At 33.5% G+C, this 24,799-nt stretch overlaps 1 protein-coding gene and 1 long non-coding RNA gene across 2 annotated transcripts; one reads left to right on the forward strand and one right to left on the reverse strand.

The window, feature by feature from the left end:
- Positions 1-6,019: 6,019 nt before the first annotated feature.
- LOC111053608 lies at positions 6,020-20,071 on the reverse strand. The gene is made up of 2 exons (XM_022340527.2): positions 19,817-20,071; positions 6,020-6,691 (listed from the first exon to the last, which is right to left on the reverse strand). The coding sequence occupies exons 1-2, from the start codon at positions 19,838-19,840 to the stop codon at positions 6,044-6,046; spliced, it is 672 nt and encodes a 223-aa protein (XP_022196219.2). The 5' UTR covers positions 19,841-20,071; the 3' UTR covers positions 6,020-6,043.
- On the forward strand, positions 13,570-15,232 carry LOC120349449. Its single transcript, XR_005570354.1, has 2 exons — positions 13,570-13,866; positions 15,076-15,232. It is a non-coding gene; the product is annotated as an uncharacterized LOC120349449 (long non-coding RNA).
- Positions 20,072-24,799: the final 4,728 nt, after the last annotated feature.

The raw sequence follows: 24,799 nt of genomic DNA on the forward strand, positions 1-24,799 counted from the left end.
AATTTGTCTAGAATTCACCGTGTTAATTCATGCTTCATGAAGCAGTTCTGAGACTTTTTAAATATTTTAAATCAATTCACTTGGCACTACTGAAATACAGTTGAAGATGTTTTCAGCCTTCGAGTGTGCTTTTGAATTATTTGGAATCTATAATATAATAAATAAGACAATTGGCTTATACATGTAGGGGATAGGGAATTCACGAATGACGCATCATCACGTCTGAACTACTGAACTGATTAACTTGAAATTTTGCATATTTACAATTTATTTTATTCACAATGCAAATGACTCTAAAGGTGCGTACAGATAAACGCGCCGCGAACATGAGCAATTCACTTTTAATCAGCTGACTATATCTGTATTTTTACAGAAACGGTACAGATATAAAAAGCTTGGCATAAGCTGATTAAAAGTGAATTGCTCATGTTTGCGGCGCGTATATCTGTACGCACCTATATGTAATAACATTGGCAGATAAAATAATAAGGTGGTCCTTGTGTTATATTTCTTCCAAATTCATAGGTGACAAAGTCCAAGATAAGGTTAGAATTTCACGTGTATAATTTTTATAACATTTTAGTCCAAAATATACATTAAAACTATAAAATTTTGAATTTAGATAGCTTGAATAAATAGATTGATTAGAAATATTCCACTCAATTACCATTTGTAACGAATAATATTATTTAAGAGAATTTGGAACCATTGAAGAACAAACAGATTCTCAATTTACGAGTATGGTTATAGGCCTATTTTAAATTCTTCAAGATTTCAGTTATCAAGTTTTCAGTTTGTCAAGTTTTCAATTGGACCATTGCGGAGCACGGGTTACCTGCTACTTTGAAACAGAAAAATCACATCCCTTCAGACATTCGATTAGACATCCTCCACCAAATCCCGTGGAATCGATATCGATAAGCATATGCTTAAAAATAGTTTCACTTTCGTTCCGAAGCAGGTAAGTGGAGCAGTCACCAATGTCTGCCTCAACGCTAACGGCCTTCCAGTCCAAAACAATGAGCAGGGCAGAAGAACAGAAATGAAAAGGAAGTGTGGGGAGCCAGGACACGTTGAGGATCCGTTTGGCATCGGGCCGGATGTCACTTTCCTATCCTGGACGCTCGTGCATTCCTGCGTTCAATTAAAATAACAGTCGCACGACAAAATATATTGGCCACGAATTTAAATCTTCGACGAACTATCAATAGATATTTATGGATAGCTGTATTCGGAACTCAATGGTATATGTTCTAGGAATATCTGAATAGATGTAGGCCTACTAAAATTTGAATCACTCTCATGTTGATGAATTCTAGATTTGGAGGAATAATACAGCTTACACTGACCTTTGATACACTTGACAACTGTGTATAGAAAATAAAAATAATATTATAGGAGTTCTCATTATGAAGGAGTAACCTAATACTGTTTGCTCTGACCTTCATTGATAATATTATATACATTGTATTATGAATGCAGTAGTCCTGATTAATACTAATAATTCTGTAGACCTCGCGCTCAGTGAGTTACATTGACCTGTTGTTATGTTTCCTCAAAATTAATAAATAATTTATCAATTGAAAATGTCTAGAACAAATTTAAATAACATAGAGCGTTCTGTCCTATATCGTACCGTGATGTGTCGTCCCGGATGTGAGTGTGAGCGCTGTTATCAGGTCTGGCAGCAACTGTCTACAACGTTGATGGAAATATACTATTTTCAAGATGTTCGATGTTTTTGAACGGTAGTATTATAGTCAACTGTCTACCAACGTTAATGGAAAGATACATTTTCAAGATGTTCGATGTTTTTGAACAGGTAGTATTTAGTCCACTAGAACAGCTGATTTATGATGAATAATTCTATAGTCTGATTTTTACGGTAATATTTGCGTATGAAGGAGGCTCCTTTTCCTCTATATATCCTTGAAATGCAAAATTTTCAAAAACTTGTATATACGTTCGACGCGCAATTTAAAAATGAACATACCTGTCAAATTTCATGAAAATCTATTACCGCGATTCGCCGTAATGCGCAACATAAAAACATATAAACATTTAAACATTAAGAGAAATGCCAAACCGTCGACTTGAATCTTAGACCTCACTTCGCTCGGTCAATAATATGAGTTATAGTTGTATTGAGAGTGATATGGTATTTCTCCACACAAACACAAATAAATTTTGTCAACTTCTATTTTAATAGTTGAATAGAAGTTTAGTAGTTTGAATAGTTAGATAGTGGTTGACAACATCTATTTGTGTTTCAACTATTCATAGCTATGAATCCATAAATATCTATCTACAAAAACTATCTATTCATAACTATCTTTAAATAGTTATGAATAGAAAACTATAAATAGTTATAACGCCTCCATAACTATCCACTATCTTTCGTCCACATGGTCAATCCAAAAAAGGAGAGACTACCAGCATTAGTGATCCAAAGACCCTGAGGATCCATCAGATGATGACATAGTACAGCTTTAGGCTTTCGTTTGGAGCTCTTTGAAGTTTCACTGTTGAATATGACGTTCTATAAAAGTGGACAATAAACAAGCTCAGAAAAGTAAAAGAATAAGATTTATTGGAAACTATTCAAGTTATACTCTTGGTTGCACAAAAGCTGATTGAATTTTGATTGTGATTAATTTCACAAGAACCAATCAAAGAAGGCTTTTTCGGAAAGAAGGCTTGAATTGAAGGCTTCAGGAGAAGGAGAAGTAAAAGGATGAAGAGAAGGAGAAAGAGGAGAAGTGATCGGAGAGTAGCCTTCTTTCCAAAAAAAACTTCTCTGATTGGCTCTCGCGAAACCAATCACGATTAAAATTTAACAGTTTTTTGTGCAAACGGGCCATAATCATTTAAAAGGAGATCACCTTTTTTCGGCACTCAATAAACTGGTTATTGATAAGATATTTGTTTGACAGAAGCACAGTTTTGTAGCATATTAATTCTCGTCTACAAGTAATTAGAACACATTCAATACGGTATCATTACATGTAAATTTTTATAAATACTTAACACAAGCAAGTACAGTTGTTGCGCATTATTTTGGGATGGAAGTATGGTAGGAAGGCCTGCAGTTATATGCTCAAACTTCTCATGCTAAGAGTAAGTGGTAAACTAACCCTTAAACAAGTTTTTACTTCCTTGCCCTATTACCATAGGTAAGGAAAGTATTGCTTTCCGAAAAAAATTAAGGTACCCCAATTTCTAAATTTCCATACGTTCAAGGTCCCCCGATCCAAAAAAGTGGTTTTTGGGTATTGGTCTGTATGTGTGTGTGTGTGTGTGTGTGTGTGTGGTGTGTGTGTGTGTGTGTGTGTGTGTGTGTGTGTGTGTGTGTGTGTAGAGGGTATGTGCGTCTGTGTTCACAATATCTCATCTCCCAATAAACGGAATGACTTGAAATTTGGAACTTAAGGTCCTTCCCCTATAAGGATCCGACACGAACAATTTCGATCAAATGCAATTCAAGATGGCGGCTAAAATGGCGAAAATGTTGTCAAAAACAGGGGTTTTCGCGATTTTCTCGAAAACGGCTCCAACGATTTTGATTAAATTTATACATAAAATAGTCATTGATAAGCTCCATCAATTGACACAAGTCCCTTATCTGTAAAGATCTCAGGAGCTCCACCCCATCTATGCAAAGTTCGATTTTAGATTCTCAATCATCAGGCTTCAGAGACAATTTAAATAGGAAAATTCATGTGGAAAAGATTAAGCATGAAAATCTCTACAATTAATGTTCAGTAACATTTTCACCTAGAATTGAAAATAAGCTCGAAATTCGAGAAAATGTGATTCCAATTGTAAACTGTTGGCAACACTGTTGATTCATTAAATGATTCACTATGAAGAGATAGCAGATTTCGTATGTCTCCAGAGTTATTGTCCTGTCACCAGCTGACTCAGATCTTTGTTTATAAGTAGACTTGGGATGCGCGAGAACACTAGCGTCAGGTGATCAATTCTCATAACGCAAGGAAAGTTGTGTGAGTGCGCCACACCAGATTTTTATTTTCAACTTTGACGTTGTATAAGTAGAAGTCAATTACTTTGGAGTCAAAGTCAATCAACTGGAGTTAATTGCATCAACTTGCATAGTAGACCTATATTTACTATGTTCGACTGCTTGCACCAAAGACTATACTCCGTTGGCACGCATTGAAAGCTTTCCTGACTGAATCCAAAGTCATCTGGACAAGTATGAGTCGTTCTCTCAAAGTTACTGTGATGGGATTATTGGTTTTTAGTGCGACATTTATAATATTCCCTACAGTTGATAGCATCTTCAATCAGTCCTGGATATTCGTAAATAGCCTCACACATTTGAGAAGTTTCGTTCAACATATAATTACCATCACATTTATCTATAAATAAAAGCTGCTTTAGAATTGATACAGTAGCCGTGAAATTGAGACGGAGTATAAGCTACCTTTATTCTAGTAGATCCTGAACAAGACCCCAAATAATAATTTCCACTGATTTCACATTCTTCGTCCACGGGGTTATATCTATAGTAGTAGGGATCTGAACAATTATACGAATAAGTGCCGTTTAGCACGATTGCGCAGTGTCAGTTCAAACTATAAATTCAATCTTAAACTGGATTGAATCCATATCAAGTCTCGTTCGTTATAATTTATTGGTTCATTTTGAGTTCAAGCCACCAGCTGATTGAATTCCGTTCAAGCTTTGACTGTGCAAACGGTCTTAAAGCTGCTTTTACACCAAAGTTATTAACAAAATGTTTATTTCTCCTTCCTTCTAGATTCTATTGGATTGAGCATAGCTTATCATACACATGATGAACATATGTGTTTGTCAAGTTCCGTTCAATCTGATAAACTTTATAAGGAAGATAAAATAATTTTGTTAATAACTTTGGTGTAAACGCAGCTTAAGAGGTGTGATTTCTGCATTCAAAATATTCCGTATTTGGAAGAGAATGTTTAAAAATGTCATTCTTGAAGCAGATCGATTCTTCTTTGATATAGGAGGTAGTATTAGAACAATTGGAAGGTATATTACTAATACATTTTTTTCCTGATTCTCCATCGGAGCTTCATCCTGACTTTAAGAAAATATCTTTTGGAGCAAATGACTGAAACTGTCCAGCCCTAGATCGATCACATGACAACCATCCCCCACCCATCCCACAAATACAAACCTATAAACCTGTTATAGAATAAATTGTATATATATATATATAATATATATATATATATATATATATAATATATATATATATATATATATATATAATATATATATATATATATATTATAAACTCATGTTATTTTAATTATCCACTGCATACTGCTGTATATTACTGAAAGTTGATTACCCTGATCTACTTTCAGCCTACTCCATTTTAATAATTAATGATTTGATCTTACTTACTTATATAATAATTTTACTTTATTAATTTTCTGCTTTTTTTCTCTTAAATCCTCATACCAATTAAAACTTTTACAATATTTCCATTTTTAAATAAATCAGTTGAATTAATGAAATCAACGTCTTGGTAGAGAGTTACTGGGAAGAATACTTCGAATATTCTTTCCAAAGAATGGACATTGATATGTCCAAAGCTCCGCCAATTTATGTAGATGCATAACAATATTATCTATTTGATCTATAGTTATTACAAATTGTTTTTTTCATATTATGTACAGCTCAATAATTATTCTCTTAATTTATATTTTGTAAATTCATCCATAATTTTGCTGTATTGTAAGCTATTGTATATAAGTGTATAAGCCAGTATATATTGTAATCTACATAAATAAAGTACTCAATCAATCAATCAATCAATCAATCGGAGTTGGAAGTATACGAGGAGCATGCACCATTAACATCATAAGTGACATCATTAACATCATATTATGTACAGCTCAATAATTATCCTCTTAATTTATATTTTGTAAATTCATCCATAATTTTGCTGTATTGTAAGCTATTGTATATAAGTGTATAAGCCAGTATATATTGTAATCTACATAAATAAAGTACTCAATCAATCAATCAATCAATCGGAGTTGGAAGTATACGTGGAGCATGCGCCATTAACATCGGGATATGAGCAGACAGGCTCACACATCTGAGTGGTCTCATTCAATAAATATTTTCCATCACACTTGTCCATTACAGCCGCTCTGCTACGAATGCAATATGCGAAAAACGGTGTTACTTGATCACCAATTCTGACAACCCTTTTGAATCCGTTGTAACGGAAACAATCGACAAAACTACAGTACGAAGAATCAAAGCACTTTTCTTTAAAGGCATCGTAATTATCATTGCCATCAGTCGAGCAGTTGAAAGAAATCGAGGTGAGGTTCTTGCATCGGAAGTATTTCTTGCATGAAGTTGGGTCCGGGAAAACGCCGTCTTTCATGCAGACATATTCTCCCAAAACTGCCGAATCGACTTCACATTCGTCAGACGAAGGTTTGGTCGAACAGCTGCCTGTTGCTTGATCACAGAACGGTCTGTCTTTTGTGCAGTTGAAGTCCTTGTAGTCGATGAATGTGCCATCACCATTCGGGTTCGGTCTGCAAACCCTTGCAGTGGTGCAATTCAGGCAACTGTAAGGTTTGTAGCATGATTGCAATGGATTTTCTGTTGTAGGGTAGAACTGAGCCAGTGCCTTGGATGTAAGTAGGATAGTGAACACCTGGTGAAAAAAATTCATGATAGAAATATCACATTAAATCAAATACAGTGAAACCTCTATATATAGTACATCTAGAGGGACCGCTCAAAAATGCACACTTCCAAGGGTTGTTCCAAATCTAGGTGGACTATAATATAAATGGATATATAGATGGACACATATGTGCTACATGGACATTTGAAGGGTCTACAGGAAAAATTTAATATAAATCGAGGTTTCACTATGTGTAAAGATTTATTTTCTTCAAATAGTTTACAATAAAATGCGTTGGTTGTACATGTAAAATAACGATAGGCTACATTGAATAAGTTTATGCATAATATAATATTATATTACACTACAAGACAACATTAGAGTAGCAAATAAAACAACAACGTACTTAATGTTCAATCATCAAGAGAATGATACCCTCACATAGACAATCGCCTGTATGTTAGGGGAGTCTGGAATGTAGGCCTAAGACTGGTACGATTGAAGAGAATATGAGAACTACGACTAACGAAACTAAGATTTAACTTTTCATGAATGTAATTTGGTCAGAGTTGAAAATATTCATTGATTGACACATAATTGAAGCTGGTTTGATTAGAGCTTCATAATCACCTACGACCCACCTATATTTCATGCATCTTTATACAGAGTGTTTACAAACTCCCTACCAAAATACTCTAGGGCATAGTTCCTGGGTAAGAAGCATCTAAATATCATATTTAAATTGTCCAAAGGTGATCACTTACTCACACAGCGGTCATTCTGCTTTTTTCACTTATTTCTTCTAAATAATGTTTTAACATACGGAATTGAAACTTTGCACAATCTTTTATAACAACTGGAAAAAGCTACAAAAATTATGATAAATTTTTGGAGACTGTTGCCACAAAGTGGAAGGAATCTTTCTTCTCTGTGCTGTTGCATTGTTGTGGCAGACTTTAGCCGCATGCCTTGGAATGCACTGCAACTAAACCCCAGTGGTCACTTATCACTAAAGCTGTCATATATCAGTTAATATTGGTAAAATCAAGTTGCAAATAATCAATAGGTAATTGAATTTACTAAAAAAGGTTATTCCTGTAAATTTCTTGTTAAACCAACGGTTTCTGAGTTATTAAAGAAACACAATAATTGCAAATGACTATACCATTTTGTTTCATGAATTTGAAAAAAATATCATAATCTTTTTGTAGCTTTGTCTAGTTGCTATGAATGATTGTGCAAAGTTTTAATTTCGTATGTTCAACCATTATTTGGAAAAATAAGTGAAAAAACAAAACAAAATGGCCGCTGTGTGAGTAACTGTGGACTTCAGGACCATTTAACCCTGCATCAGGCGCGGTCCCGTCTATTACAAGATCGGGCGCAGTGAGCCTCACAGGCTCACTCTACACAAATGGTCTAAAAAACCTCAAAATTTATGATTATTGAAATCTGAGTTGTTCTCAACTTCATTTGGGATGTACTCTAGGATCAAAATCAATGAATTGACTTTCAGTTATAATTGAAATACATTTATTTGTCAAAACATAAAACTACTCAAAACAGGGAGATTATTTAAACATTCATACATAACTGTAAAGATTTGAAAATCATCAGTCCTAGTGTGATATTATATATTTGCTGTCCATGATTCATTTTATTTAAGATATAATAAAATGAAGTGAGTATATAATAATTATCTATCTTCTATCTATATCTATAAAAGCGAAATGGCACTCACTCACTGACTGACTGACTGACTGACTCACTCACTCACTCGCAGAACTAAGAATCTACCGGACCAAAAACGTTCAAATTTGGTAGGTATGCTCAGTTGGCCCTTTAGAGGCGCACTAAGAAATCTTTTGGCAATATTTTAACTCTAAGGGTTGTTTTTAAGGGTTTAAAGTTCGTCTTTTAGCATGTATATTCTTCTTTTCTCAATCTCTTAATTATAATTGGAATTTCCATATCATATGTTACTATAGAACTATAATCTAGATAGAGTACCTCTTCGAAACAGTTGTTAACTGGCAACTAAATTAATAATTTTGTCAGGTTGGCATTAAGTTGAGTTGACTTTGTTAGGTTGGCACTAAGTTGAAGATTTAAATGCATTTATCGCGGAAAAATTGATTGGGCACTGCTACTTCAATCCTGGGAATATTATATTACTAGCCGTCAGGCTCGCTTCGCTCGCCATATCCGTTTAGCCAGACGTTTGTGAGTCGTTGTGAGGCTCTCTTGTGCAGACTACTGAGCAGGATGAGCAGAATGTTTTCGCTCAAAATCTTGCTCAACTGCATCCTCTTCTTCACACTCATCTGAAGATGGATCATCCTGTTCACTTTCAGAATCTCCAGACCTCTCTTCAATTTCGTCTTGGAAGTCGATATCACTTTCCTCTCCTAGATCCCCGGTTGCAGCAGGGTCTCCATCGTCACTCAGCAGCATGCTTCTGATCTCCGCCTCCAGGTGTTTTGGGTCCGACAAATTGAACCGAGTGCCACACATTATTGCAGCCTCTGCAACAAAAAATAAGAACCGGTTGTGAAAATATCGAGCAATGGGAATAGGATTCTTTATTTATAATATAAATTATGACTATAGCTTGCACTATAGAAGAAACATGAAAAAATGGGAAGAAAGAGTAAGGTGCCTGTCAGACACTAGGGCACAGTGATCTTTTGACAGGCACAGATAAATATAATTTTATTACACCATTTTTATGTCACATGAAAGTGAACAAACATATAGAATGTACATAAAATTGGTATTTGAAATGAATTATAATAGAAAAATACAGAAAAACTTACCTTGAAAATTTTCCGTAATTGGGCGCAGTGAGCTTCTCAGATCGGGCGAGCTGTGTAGTGAACCTATAAGGGCAAACTGAACATACATACCAAATTTGAACTTTTTGGTCCAGTAGATTTTTAGTTATGCGAGTGAGTGAGTCAGTCAGTGAGTGAGTGCCATTTCGCTTTTATTATATATAAATGATTTGTGATTGTGATAATCGTATATTATGAACAAGAACTTCATTTTTGTTTCTTGTAAGGTACGTAGGACGTACGTCACTGTTGATATCTTCCCATTGGATTGACTTAGCTTTTGGATTCATCAATATTAGTAATATTGATGAATCCATCAAAATCACAATAGATATGAAATATTTGAAATCGCTATATAGCCTCCGACTATATAAGAAACTGGTATTATTTCTTATCTCATTTCTTATTTTCCATGCAAGCCCTTTAAGTCTGATGATGGATCCATTAATATCACAATAGGTACCTCGACTTAAAAATTTAAAATCATAGCAGAATCGAGGCAATTACATTGCTGAATTTCACGCTAGATAAACTAGGCAAAATATAGGCATGAATTAAAAACTGAGATCTAGGCCTCAGGAAAAATTGAGCATTCCTGCCATGAAACCACAACAATATTTCCCAGAAATGGGCTATTTATTCATCCATGTTGTGTTTCTTGATTTCTCTCTATCATGTAATTTCATTGATGTGTTGATTATGTAATTTCACATATGCCTATTTATTGCAATTTCAATTTATTTCAATTTTCAATACACATCTCATTAAATACAAAATTCATATATATTTTAATCCCTCTAGCTTTCAGCTATTTGAGGAATATTAAAAAAAGGACTAAAAACATTTACTATGTTGCATAGCTTACATAATAAACAAATATAAATATATTATATATTATATGAATGTTATTAACAAAGCAAATCAGAAATTCATAAATAATTACTTATAATAAAATGTAAAACCTTCCCATATAAATATTAAATGATCGCTAGTCTGACGAAACTATTGTGAGCTTGCATTTTTACTGTAAATCCAACCATATGTTATATGTCAATCATCAATAAATTATTGCAATGAAAAATATAATTTTAATTTTGTCCGAACTTCACCCCTTCTTTGTAAATTTCGCAATTCCAGAGGCAATGAGTTCAGAAGATATGGTATTCTGCACTCTGGAGTTCTTTTACCATAATTGCTGAATCTCTGGGGTCGATATATTCTGTTTCTCAATCCATAGTTTATTTCATTTATTTCTCTAAATTGGTTTATGAAATAATTCCGTGTCAAATCAGTATAATTGGCTAGGACCCCCATGGACATAATTCCCAATAGCTGGCGATCAATACCATTAAAAATAGTTCTTATTATCCTTTTTACAATATTCTGTAATGGCTGTTTTATATATTTCGGAGCTAAACTGTATATTGAGATACCATAGTACAGGGTACTCTGTATCATTGAATAGTAAATAATTCTTCTAGTGCCAACAGGAAAATAGCTGCGGTACTTATTCTAGAACACTTATAAAGTGCTGCTCTCATTATGTTTTTTAGTGAATAGTTGTGCGATTTGAATCTCATATCAGAATCGAAAGTTATTCCTAGGTGTTTTATACTTTTACTGTAATCAAGTTTTTGGCAATTGCATTCATTCTTTGGTTTCTCAGGCATATTGTTTCATGGCAAGTCAATTTAACAACTTCTCTTTCATCAACATTAATTCTTTGATTCTTAAACACTATAGCCTTTGTCTTTTGGGCATTAATTTTCATACTGTCATTGAAGAGGTACTCAGTTGCCAAATCAAGATCCTGTTGTATGAGTATCAAACCAGTTTCCATCATTCAGCCTTCTCTCTAAATGCGGTGGAATTTTCTTTTGTTAATATTATGAATGAAATATTGAAGCCTGAGTTATTCTCACAGTTGGCTACTTTCAAAATGAACAGAAATATTCAAACTTTGACAATAATATGAAATTCACAGAGAGTACAGAATGTAATTCTATCCAGTATCTGTATAGAATAAATTCCATATTCTCAAAAATTGAGACTTTTTAGCTGTAGTTAATCCATCCCAAATATTTAATTTATTGGTACTATATTAGATAACCTATTTCGGACTATGTGTAGGCTAACCTTATCTAAATTTGGGAGAGGAATAGCACAAGTTTACATCATTTCTTCTCTGCCTATCATTTTTGGTGATGATGTACTTGTATTAATCCATGAAGAATAAAATAATGATGTGTGAAAAGTTAGAGAGACAATACATGCAGTTTCTCATACTTGATCATACATACAAATTATGGTTTGTCAATGAATAGTTTAGTTTTTAAAAAACGTTTTATTTACCGGTACCTACTACAAATCATTATAAAGAATTTTATGAGGTCCGTTCGCTATGTGCGCTAGCGAGGAACTGAGCGTTGAATGCAATAATTGTCTTCCACTGACTAAACAAGTTAACAGTGATTGTATGCAGTTTCCACTCATATAACTTACATGATCATACTCAAACTTGATAGGTATCATCAAGGATGATCAAGTTTATTCCAGAACTACTATGATATATTGAGCAAATTAACTGGCATCATTGTAACAAATTGTTATTATAATAAGAAATGGAAGTTGCACTGTATGGGCCAAGCCATATCTTGCCATATTTGAATCGACCGCGCTCACCCACGGCCATCTAGAATGCTACTGCCACAGTTGGCACTGTTCTCCCTTTTTCCCCCACCTTTCTTGCTTACCAGCTCACTTCCGTTTTGTAACCTCTCCTTGAGGAAGCTTGTGCTACGAGGCTTCACGATTGTTTCTCCCTTTAAAGAAGTTAATAAATGTGTTACCGCATCGCTTGTTTGTATTTAAACTACTACCGCGACTAATTAGGAAAAGTTATTGTTAGAGTACTCTGCTAAACATCTAGATTGGATCTTCTTTGTGTAATTTCTTCACCGCAACATGGGCCCATGTATTCCCATGTATTCCCATGTATTAATCATCGCCAATGCAAGTGAATTCCTGATTATCTAAAAGTGTTACCGCCTACCAGAACGAGGAGACCGCTCTTACAGTCCACTGTGAACCCGCCATACCCGAACGAGACGCCTTTAAAGGTAACAATTTTATTTTCTGAGCTACTACGTAACGTGTTTAGACGCCAACCTCATTGGCTCTAACACGAGACTGGTCCTCCGGGCCGGATACAAAAACTGGTCCACCGCTGCCACATATTGGAGGAAAAGCGACCTACGGACAGTGAAAACGCTCATTTCAATTTTTTCTGAGATTTTCTTTGTGAGCTTTCTTGGAAAATCGTGTATTTTCGGTTCGGATGCTTTTGTCGACCGCCATCTTGTATCGAAATCTGAAAACATCGACTAGTGACTTATGATATTGACTATTGAGCTGTTAACTATCGAACTTTAACACCCGGTTCGACATAATCTAAAAAGTTTTGTTTTGGTTTTGAACTTCAGTGCCTAACAGTAAGCCACAAACTTTTACCGCTAACTGTGTGTTTTCTTACCGCTAAACGAAGTGAATTACCACCTATCTTTTATTAATTGTGAACATTGATCTACAAACTATTGATTTTGAACATTGATCTTGAATTATTTCTTGCTAAATATGAACTTTTTCGGCCATTAACTTAAACTGTTCTGACCGCTAATCTGAGCTTTTTCAATTGTAAATTTCAATCTGGTAACCTATTTTTCTATTTCTGTATGATTATTCATAACAACCATGGCGTCGAATCTTCCAATTTCTGTCTTCTATGTCGGTCAACCACTTTATCACCGCACTACAACGATTCATTGCCTGACGAGGTACACCTCATACACTATGCTCTGACAATGCCAAAACTTTTGTATCTGCCGCTAGAAAAATGCAAGAATTGGCCAAGCTTTTGGAATCACTACCCTCTGATGTCACTTGTTTTCTGTCCAACTATGGCATAAATTGGAAATTCATCCCTCCTTACGCACCCCACCATGGAGGCCTGTGGGAAGCTGCCGTCAAATCCGCTAAAACGCTGTTGTATCGCTGTATTGGAGACAACCCAGGTAGCACACCTACGTGTTTCCAACGTTGAAATTTGGTTGTTGAGGTTGAATAACCGTTAGCGGTTGAATTTTTCAACGTTTTAAATGCAATGTTGTTTTCAACGGTTGATCTATCGTTGAAAACACGTTGAAAACGAGCTTCCAATTCCACCACTCACAGCGCTACAGTAGTCCTTACACAAAAACGGATCTATCAACGACGATCGACTGATCAACGCCATTTCATGTTTGAATTCTCATCACATTGATGAAAGCTGTGAACTCTTTTAGAAGAGTCTACCTATTCCACTTTGACTTGGTAAGTTTATTTAATTTATTATTCTTATTTAAAAGATGAGATTGTTTGGTGATTTATTGTCTAAACTTCAAACAAATATTGTGTGTTGAACATAATTATGTTTACATTTGAGGTTAGGGTTAGGTAAGTTATATTATGTTTTAAATTAGAGGGCTCTAATTTAATATAATTATTAAAAATTAATATAATACAATAAGCTTGGTTTTAAGTATTTTACATGTAGCCTACTACTCAACTTCCAAATAAATTACTATTACCGTACTTTGATTCCTGCACAAATATTTTCATTATGCTATCTATGTATTATTTTTGTCACAGGACTGCTTGTGTTGAGAAATTCCATTGAACTTAATATAATAACACTAAACTTAATATAATATAAATCACTTAACATCAAAGTGATTGCTTTTAACAAGTTCAGTAATTAACTCGGTGATCCAAGAAATTGAAAACGGGTGTCCGGAGTTCAGCTCATAAATATTAACATTTTCCAAAATATTGTCATTCCATGGTGACGAAATTTAGCTTAAACTTGTTCATATTAAAATTAAATTTTCAATTAATTTATGCATGTTTACAACCCATATATGTCAAGGATATTTTTGATTAATTTCATTGTGATTTTAAACTTTTGGTCTAGGTTTACAAAATTTAGTAGGCCAATAAAAAATGGTTGAAATATCGGGATACAACAGTTTTTTTTTCATAAAACTAAGTATGTACCTACAGTAACTATTAAATTTTACTCATAAATCTAAAAAATAAATTTTCTACCGTTTTTATATAGAGCCTTATTTGTTGACTTCTATAGGCCTAATGAAAGAGGAGTATTTCAAGTTAAAATTCGTCTATGCTACAAAATTTGGAAACCCAATATTCTTACTTTATTCTTAGTTCTTTTGAATGTTCGAACGAACAGCTGGCGTGACTTTCTCGTCTGACTATTGTATAGTAATGGACTATTTTTATCTAAAAAACAGTCATCACCTCGCCTTGTGATTCAAAATATCAATGTGTATAACAAAATATCAAATGTATAACATTATTAGATGTGCACTTGAGAAAAATTTCTGTACTTGTTGTTACAAGCAATTCCCTTTTAACCATGCAACATCTGTATCAAATAATAACTCCTATGTGGTGGCAAAATTTCATCTGCCTTCATATTATAGAATTTCTTATTAAAATTTATATTACCTTATGTTTCAGATTCTATCAAAAAATCTTGTGGGTCGACTGTGGGCATTGAGACCCAAATTGAAGATGCTATTAAGGATTGGCTAAAATATGCGACAGTCAGAGTATTTTCAGTGGAGAAAAAAACAATCTAATTTCGTCGGTAATTAAAAAGTATTATGAAATGAAAGTGGAAAGTTATTTTGAAAGTCCCTTTCTATTGAAACACTGTAATAAAATATTTGTTTCTCTATTGCATAAATCACAAACTATCATCATACCTGAAAACTAAAATGTAGGCGAGTTTATACGATGCCAATTGACAAGACAATAATATTGTCTTCTGAAATTTATAGCTGGTGTAAAGTATCAATTGAATCTTTTAATTCTAGAACCATCATCTAGGCATAGCTAAATAAAAACTAATTGACAAATATTATTGTTTTGCCAATTGGCATAGTTTAAACCTGGCATAAATGTCAAGTAAAAATTTAGATGATCTATATTATTTGCAAGAAAGAATTGAGCTATTTTTGCTCACCACAGATAAAATTATCATACTAAAAATTCAAGATTTTTAAACAACTGCTGAATTCTTGAAATAATAGTTTTAATTTATGTTTCTTACAGACATAAAATGTTTTTGAGCTTGGCAGAGTATATTAAATTACCATGGTAATTTGGTTGTAACCATCTTAGTTCTTTAAACAACCTTTCATCATACTATTTTTGTGGATCAAAATTGAAGTAATATGGAAATAGAAAGAAAAATAAAAATCTCAGTATCCTTTTTGAATCATTTAAATAATGATTAATAATAGTGATTAAATAATTCAAAAAGGATACTGAGATTTTATTTTCCTTTCTATTTCTATAAAAAGTAGCCCTATACAGAAAAGAGATGAAGTATATGGTTTTTATTGTGTGTTTTTAATGTCAACTTACCAATGTACCGCATTGCAGGGTAATATTTCTGTTACATGAAATCATATGTAAATAAATGGAAATATGATTTCGTATTTTCATCTCTTTTCAAATGATTTTAGAAATATTACCATGTAATTGATAAGGTACCGGTTCAAAAGTATGGCTAATTCAACATCTATTTATAGTTGAAAATAATGGTTGTCACAACGTGCTTTGAACGTCTATTTATGGTTGAAAATAATGGTTGTCACGACGTGCTTTCAACGTCTATTTATAGTTGAAAATAATGGTTGTTACAATGTTTTTTCAACTATTATTCAACGTTGAAAATAATGTGGAAACGGCGGACATTTTCTCGTGTTTTCAACGTTGAATTTAAACGTCTTTTCAACGTTAAGGTATTACGTGTTTCTAACGTTATTTCAACGTTTCTGTGCTACCTGGGAAGGCTCTCACATATGAAGAATTTGACACAATATTCACCGGCATAGAAAGCATTTTGATCAGCCGACCGCTAACTGAACTGTCTTCACAGCCCGCAGAAGCTGTTTCTGTTCTAACACCTGGCCATCTCCTAGTAGGTGGACCCCTGACCGCACCACTGCAACCGATAGAGACTGAAGAAATACTATCAAATCGCCGTTGGAGACATTGTAACCAAATGACGCAATTCTTCTGGAGCCAATGGTCAAAAGAATATCTATGCACACTAATGAACCGCACAAAATGGATGGTTACTGAAAGAAACTGTACCAATCCACTACTTATCGCACCTCTGAAGGAAGGTATGTTGTGGCACCGCCTTTCAAACCTGCCGCCTCCGACTCGCCACCTCCCGCCGCTCCGCTCTGCCGCCTCCGCCTTCTGCCGCCTCCGCCTCGCTGCCTCCGATCTGCCGCCTCCCGCCGCTCCGCTCTGCCGCCTCCGCCTTTTGCCGCCTCTGAGTCGCCGCCTCCCGCTGCCTCCGATCTGCCACCTCCGCCTTCTGCCGCCTCCGACTCACCGCCTCATTTAGAACAATCTAACAATGTTATTATAAATAGTTTGGTTTTATCCCCATAACCTGTGACTGTCCGCGTCACTTCGTTATCGCCGCCTTGTGTTTTCCACTCTGCCGCAACATCCTGATGACTGCACCGCTGTTTGCTGATTTGCTCCACTTAGCTGTTTTGATGACCGCACCTCCGTTGACGCTTCGCTCCATTTCTATGACCGCACCACAGTTCATGTCTACGCGCATTCCACAACTTGTGCTGTGCCGCCCCGCTTGTCTTCACATCACGCTCCTGTGTTCACACCACATCGCTCTGGACTTCTCCGCTCACTGTATTCAAGACCGCAGACCCACCGCCATCTAGTTATTGCCGACCGCCCTGTCGCAATGTACAGTGTTTGTTGCTGCTTCACCCGATTTAAAAACTGTTCGTTTTTGGGGGGGAGTATGTATGGGCCAAGCCAAATCTTGCCATATTTGAATCGACCGCGCTCACCCACGGCCATCTAGAATGCTACCGACACAGTTGGCACTGTTCTCCCTTTTTCCCCCACCTTTCTTGCTTACCAGCTCACTTCCGTTTTGTAACCTCTCCTTGAGGAAGCTTGTGCTACGAGGCTTCACGATTGTTTCTCCCTTTAAAGAAGTTAATAAATGTGTTACCGCATCGCTTGTTTGTATTTAAACTACTACCGCGACTAATTAGGAAAAGTTATTGTTAGAGTACTCCGCTAAACATCTAGATTGGATCTTCTTTGTGTAATTTCTTCACCGCAACATGGGCCCATGTATTCCCATGTATTCCCATGTATTCCCATGTATTAATCATCGCCAGTGCAAGTGAATTCCTGATTATCTAAAAGTGTTACCGCCTACCAGAACGAGGAGACCGCTCTTACAGTCCACTGTGAACCCGCCATACCCGAACGAGACGCCTTTAAAGGTAACAATTTTATTTTCTGAGCTACTACGTAACGTGTTTAGACGCCAACCTCATTGGCTCTAACATGCACCATTTCTCTTGTTTTTTACTGGTTTCCAGCATGAAGCCAGCAAAGTAGAGAATGTGGGTTACTGCGCACTAATGGATTTAGCATCGGTTCCTACAATTCATTAAAAGCACTATTTATCATATAAAGTGATTTATTGGACATTTCGATCGCTCACACATGTAACAACATATACCATCCTCATAAAGCTATAAAAGAATAATATATAAGTGCTTAAAACTAGATACTTAGACATGAGTGTTAGAGTGTACATCCTAAGCCGAAGTTCTGAGCCAAAAGAAAAAACCCTACCTGCTTCCTAGAAGAAGCTTGTTCGAAAAAAAACAACATGTCTGACTCTGTTAGATTAATTAAAAAAGAAATTATGTGATTGGTCATATCATTAAAAAAATTATTTCCCTCTACTTTTATTACCAATAGAAGAATACACAACAAAAACAGAACAAACCTTTCTATTGGCTTTCAAAATTCAGTGCTGGAACTCAAACAGCTGTTTAAAGTTTAAGACATAATATATTATTTGATATTATTTTGTCATGTTATTCATCTCTGTATTTATTTTATGTAATAATATAATTTAATGTATTCAAATAATATACGTTGCTTATAAAATAGATCGTTATTGCATTATTCCCAAGTTTGTAAAATCAACCATCGAATGGCGCTATATTTGAATCTGACTTCGGTCAGTAAATCTTGTGGTGTTCTTGAAAAGAAGCACTACAAAGTTTTCTCCTCCATGAAAGATCATGAAACAGTTTACTATCTTCTCCCATTCAGCTCATCTTATACAACTATTATTGATTATTAGAATAGTTCATATATGTTAATCGTCACTGGCTGTGTCAGTGAAGTTGGGTTTAAAACTAGCCGCTACTTTAAAAACTACACCAATAGCCTAAGCATGATTCTCACTCTTCTCCAGTTCACACAAGTTCAGAATCAAGTCATAATTCACCTGTTGTAGGTAATTAATCCAATAATAGTTTCAAGAATTTATTTTAAAAATAAATGTTCAATGATAACTTGTCGTGTTCTAAAAATTATCACAGTAAATTGTATTGAATTCCATTACTGCCTTTATTCTCTTAGAGAGCGAAGTTAGGGCGCAGTCGGCCCTCTCTTACACTTAACTCTCTATTACAAGATAACATAATACAAAAAAGTAAAAATAATATGATAAAGAAAAATATTCCAAGCAATATGAAAAACAAACAATATCTACTTATTTAAAATAACAAATTTTAAATAAAATTTGGAAGAGAAGAAAATAAATTAACTTATTAGAAAAAACATATACATAACAATACTGATTAACAGTAGTGATACTTCATCACTGTAGTGAACAAAAAAAATAGATCATAATGTATACAAAATACAAAAACGACAACTATAGTATTTGTTATACATGCCATTCCTACATATTATTATAAATTAATATGTAATATCTTGAAGTGAATAAGTAAATCACATTTATATTTAATTGATTGTAAAAAAACATGAAGGAGCCAATTTCCATATTCTACATTCACACACACACACGTACAAAGAAGATATATTAATCAATATACAGTCGCTATAAGTCGCCCCAGCCAGCCCCCCTCACAAAGTTCATGACAGCCGCACTGAACTGGGATTGCCGCTGAATTGGATGATTGACAGTTCAATGATGAAATTTAATCCGTAAGTTATATATTATCATCCGCAATTTCCAAAATGTATATGTCTATTAATTGTGTGAATTGTGTGTTACACAAGCTATCATAATACTAAACTGTGATATTATTGGTTTTATCCATGATGAATCAATTGATCAAATTAATGAATGGTTTAAAATACTCACTACTATGAAATGGTGAATCTCCATTGCTACAACCGACAATGATGCGAATGATTTTTTGAAATAATAGCAGTTACTCCACTTCAACTACTGTATCAATGAACTAGGCCTATATATTATTATGATACTTTCCGGAGACAAAATTGAAGTCAACTGTTAATTATGAGATTATTTTCTGCTGGTTTTATAGTATGGATTGATTGGAAATTACTTAAGATAACGTCCATTCATACGCATGATTTTTTTTTTAATTGATTTTTTTTCTATTACCGTTCATTTTGAACTATGGGCCTAGTTAAATTGCCTACCATATTTCTTGGAGTATTCTCAATGTTTGAAACTAAAACACTTTGTCGATTAATAACAACTGATTTGAAAAGTTTTCCATGTTTTGTTGGGAAAATGAGATAACAGTCACTACTCTACGTTATTCTGTTGACTTTTTCAGTGGTACTTAACGAGCTCTGAGTTTTCCTTATTATTTAATAATAGGATTGTCCTCACCTTCCATTTTCCACATTCTGTCACAAAAAGCTATTACTGCACTCAACATATGAGTGCTTAATGTTATTGGTTTCTACATAGTCAGTTCTAGAGAAATAGGCTTACTACTTTTTTGACCTTGACAAAGCTTACCAACCGCCATTTATGAATTTGACAATCTCTCTAGAATGTCATATTCCATTAGCATCAGGGAGATAAGTACTACTGAATGAACATTATTGGTACACACACAATTTCTCAATGTTTCTACTGAATTTCATCTAGCCTACAATATAATATGATATGGAAATTGTCATTTCATGATTAATGCGCCAGAATGTTTGGTTAGTTCTCTTTAAAAAATTCTTTTTCGAACTCGTTGCTTAATAAAGAGATGAAGGTTATAGAAATAAATGGATAAATTTTCATTTTGTTTTGGCTACAACTAAGTAATCAGTTCTGAGAATAGCTTCGAGTTTTATCAAGTAGTACCTATGCCTAGCTGAACTAATATAACTTGTATGATATTCAATATATAGTGTATGATATTTATACAATGACTGATTGATAATTTTACCATTCACTAAATTGCTCTTCATGAGTTATCTATTTGTGCTCGAATTATTTAGTGTCAAGACAAAAAATGTAATGATATGCATACTGAGTAATAATTCAACTATTCACCATATTGGTGTTCATGAGTCAAGTATTCTTGTTCGAATAAAAGGCTATTTAGTGTCAAGACAAAAAATATAATAATATTATACTGATTAATGATTAAACTATTTACCATATTCAATTTTTCAAGTTTATATTACCATAAACTCAATACGATATTCTATTTTCCATATTTCAAGCACAATAACAATGCTTTTGAGAGAGAATCAGAATAACTGAATTTTTAATCAGCAGCCATAATTTTCGCTAATATTTCTATCATTATAAAAAATATCATTCTCTATACATTTTTTTTTATTTGCACATTCAAACTCATTTTATTCTTACTTACCCCTTATTTTCAAAGTTTTTTGCTGGCAGTTATCATTATCACCCTCGTCCTATCATTCATATGAGACTGCATGCTCTCTCATCATCTTTATTGATAGCACCTCTCCTTCATCACTTCATATATTCATTTTCACCATCAATTTCACCATCAACTCTATTAAGGAATGTTTTAGAAGTAGTTTTCTAAGTATTATTTTCTTTCTTTTCATACGTTACTTTTAGTATATTTCTTTTGTTTGATTGAATTGTATACTGTACTTATTGTTGTGTTAAGGAAACATATTTGGGTCATCACCTGTTGTTTCCGATGTGATATTGTGAATAAATAAATAAATAAATATTGCTGTTCATGAGTTATCAATTTTTGTTCAAATTATATTTAGTATCAAGACAAAAATATAATAATACTATACTGATCGATAATTAAACTATTCATCATATTGCTGTTCATGAGTTATATATTTTTGTTCATATTATATTTAGTGTCAAGACAAAAAATTCGATAATAGGCCGCCTATTCATATTTGAATAAAAACACTCATATGTTGTCAAATTTCCTATCCTTATTGATTGATTATATTCAACTAACTATTCACCATATTGCTGTTGATGAGTTTTATATTTTTGTTTAAATTATTCACTGTCAAGATAAAAAAGAATTGTGATTGCGTGGGAGTAGTTGAGAAAAAAGAGTGAAAGGAGTGAGAGTGAGAAAATTAAATCTTGATTGAGAAGAAAGAAAGAAAGAATAGATTGATATAATGACGAAGAGATAAAGGAATAGATAGAAATTAGAAAATTAGAATAGCTGATGCTGACTATCTTGAAATAATGTATGTTAAGCTCGGCTTACACCAAAGTTATTAACAAAATGTGAATAATATTATCTTTATAGATTCTATTAGATTGAACATAACTTATCATAGGCCTACAAATGATGAACATAATTATGTGTTTGTCAAGTTCCGTTTAATCTAATAGAATATTTAAGGATTATGTTATTGACATTTTGTTAATAACTTTGGTGTAAATTCAGCTTAAAGCTTCTTGAAATGAAAATTAAAAATCAGATTATATTTTATGGGGATACTAATAGCTTGGTATGAAAAAATAGGAGGACAAGAAATGAAAATGAATTAAGCATTGAAATATAACTGCAAAGTACAGACTGAGTGGAGCAGGGAAACGCAGGATTAATAAATAATTCAAAATCATATTCAATGGATAAAAAACAAATTTCATACTATTCTCAATAATACATATTTTAAAAAGAGACAAGAAATATTACAATAAGTAACATTACTCAGAGAATGATGAATGACACTCAATACTTTGAATAAAATTGTGTATTATTTAACTAATTCCTGAGACAGAGTCTGGAAAGAGATCAACTACATTTCTATTCAAAAAATAATAGAGCGTGATTCAATAAATAAGATATTTTTATTAGCCTATGTATTTCCACGCCTTTCAAAATCACATTTTTCTTGTATATAAATACAGAGTGTCCCACCCACGAAAGGTGTAACAGCCGAAGACCATTACATGAAAAGTTGAGAAACGTCAAATAAAAGAACAAATCTCATTTGAAATTTCTTCCTTTTTCTAACCATAACCATGAATTAGATTTCCACTTGTAGTTTTCTAGTTATTGACGTTTTTGAAAAATATCGAGAAGTCGATAGCCTATATCTTGAATTTTACTGGGATATTTTTTTGTTGCAAATCTCATGTAGAATATATATGGTATTCGGCTGTTACACCTGTAGGACACTCTGTATATTAATGGGTTTCCTTTTGGAAAAAAAATTCACAATAACTGGAATATCAACTTAGTTCTCTGTAGGCCTATTTTTGTTTCAGGCATACAACGTTTGAGCATTCAATTATTACTTTGAAGAGGAGTAAATTTTCTCAAAGTAGAAAATTTGAATTGATCCACTGTGAATCAACTGCTGACAATAATTTTTTATGCTCTCACAAACGTTTGTTTGTTTTAGGTGTTTGCGTATTTTTCATTAATTTGAATTACTTCAGAACTCGGGTAAGATATGAAATACAATGTTGCATAGAATAATTGAAGTATTATTGAGTACATCGATCTAATTAGAAGGCTATTTGAAATATTATACTATTAATAAAAAATTTACACTGTTTTCAGAAATGTTGTGGAACTTCTCCATAAAAAAGTAATAATACAAATATTGTATTATACCTTGATTACAGTACAGTATCTGATTCCACTAATGAAGCTGATAGAGTAATAATACAAATATTGTGAAATCCACAAAAATTGAGCTCATTTAAAAACCATACTCGAGTTTCAACGCCATACTTGGCATCATCTTCACTGAAGTTTCCATTTAATTTTCCGCATCAGTCTCCACATCAGAGGTTCCACTGAAGATGATGCCAAGTATGGCGTTGAAACTTGAGTATGGTTTTTAAATAAACTCGATTCTTGTGGATTTGACAATATTTGTATAATATTACTCTATCAGTATAACGTTGGTGTCAACTTCAGTAGTGGAATCAGATACTGTACTGTGATCAAGGTACAATGGATCACAATATGTGAATCAATTGAAAACTTATTTGAATACTAGGTGTTTTGGAAAACATCAATCAGAAAAATTCGTCAATATATTCAAATTATAATATAAAATTATACTTTGAAAACTATTTGAACTACCGTAGCTATATTTCGAAAATACTCAACACAGGATTCTTTTCATAATAATGCTTGAAGAATGAATTATTCATTGCATAGGAATACACATACACAATACAGTAAATAATCAAACTGTAAGTGATTTTTGAGGTCCTATAAATCTCACATAGATTACAGCCACATCTCAATATAATAGGCTACATTTCTTGGAGATACAAATTAGAGTGGAAAAATGAATCAATGATGGGATGATGAGGAATTGATATGAAATAAAACCCAAAATATCCAGATCTTTTAAAAATGTATTCTACAAAAATAATATATGAGAGGAAACATGTGTTTTTTCACATAAGGATACCTTAATGATGATATTTATCTAATTAAAAATAAGTTATATATAATGATTTTCAGAATACAGTAGCTATTATTATGACAGAACTATAGACCAACTACCAATATAAAAAAAAAGAACATTTAAGAGAATCACTCTGAAGGTTACATTATCAGTCTTTGAGACTATTCATTGATCAGTCATCTTTATGAGATTGCTTTCTATAATATGGATCCCTATTAAATATTGGAATTGCATTTGTCTATGATGTATAATCAGATCACAATAATTATTGTACAATATAGAAACATTCGATACGCTTGTGGCTCAAGCTTATAGTCATTACATATGCCTCATTCTTTATAGAAATATACCCGCCTACATAAAGCAAATAGAACCCCTTAACATATACAAACGACCTTTAAATAAGTGGTTATTTGATCTGATCAGCTCATCTACTCCTCTCACCGACTTTAATACTATGCATATATTT

This window comes from Nilaparvata lugens, chromosome 1, assembly GCF_014356525.2.
Source record: "Nilaparvata lugens isolate BPH chromosome 1, ASM1435652v1, whole genome shotgun sequence".
NCBI classification, from domain to species: Eukaryota; Metazoa; Arthropoda; class Insecta; order Hemiptera; family Delphacidae; genus Nilaparvata; species Nilaparvata lugens.

Excerpts from the sequence above, each read along its gene's own strand:
- LOC111053608 (XM_022340527.2), bottom strand. The coding sequence starts at position 19,840 with ATGGAGATTCACCATTTCATAGTA. Across the intron at positions 6,692-19,816 it reads AGATTCACCATTTCATAGTA|GTGTTCACTATCCTACTTAC; the intron begins GTGAGTATTTTA and ends TTTTTTCACCAG.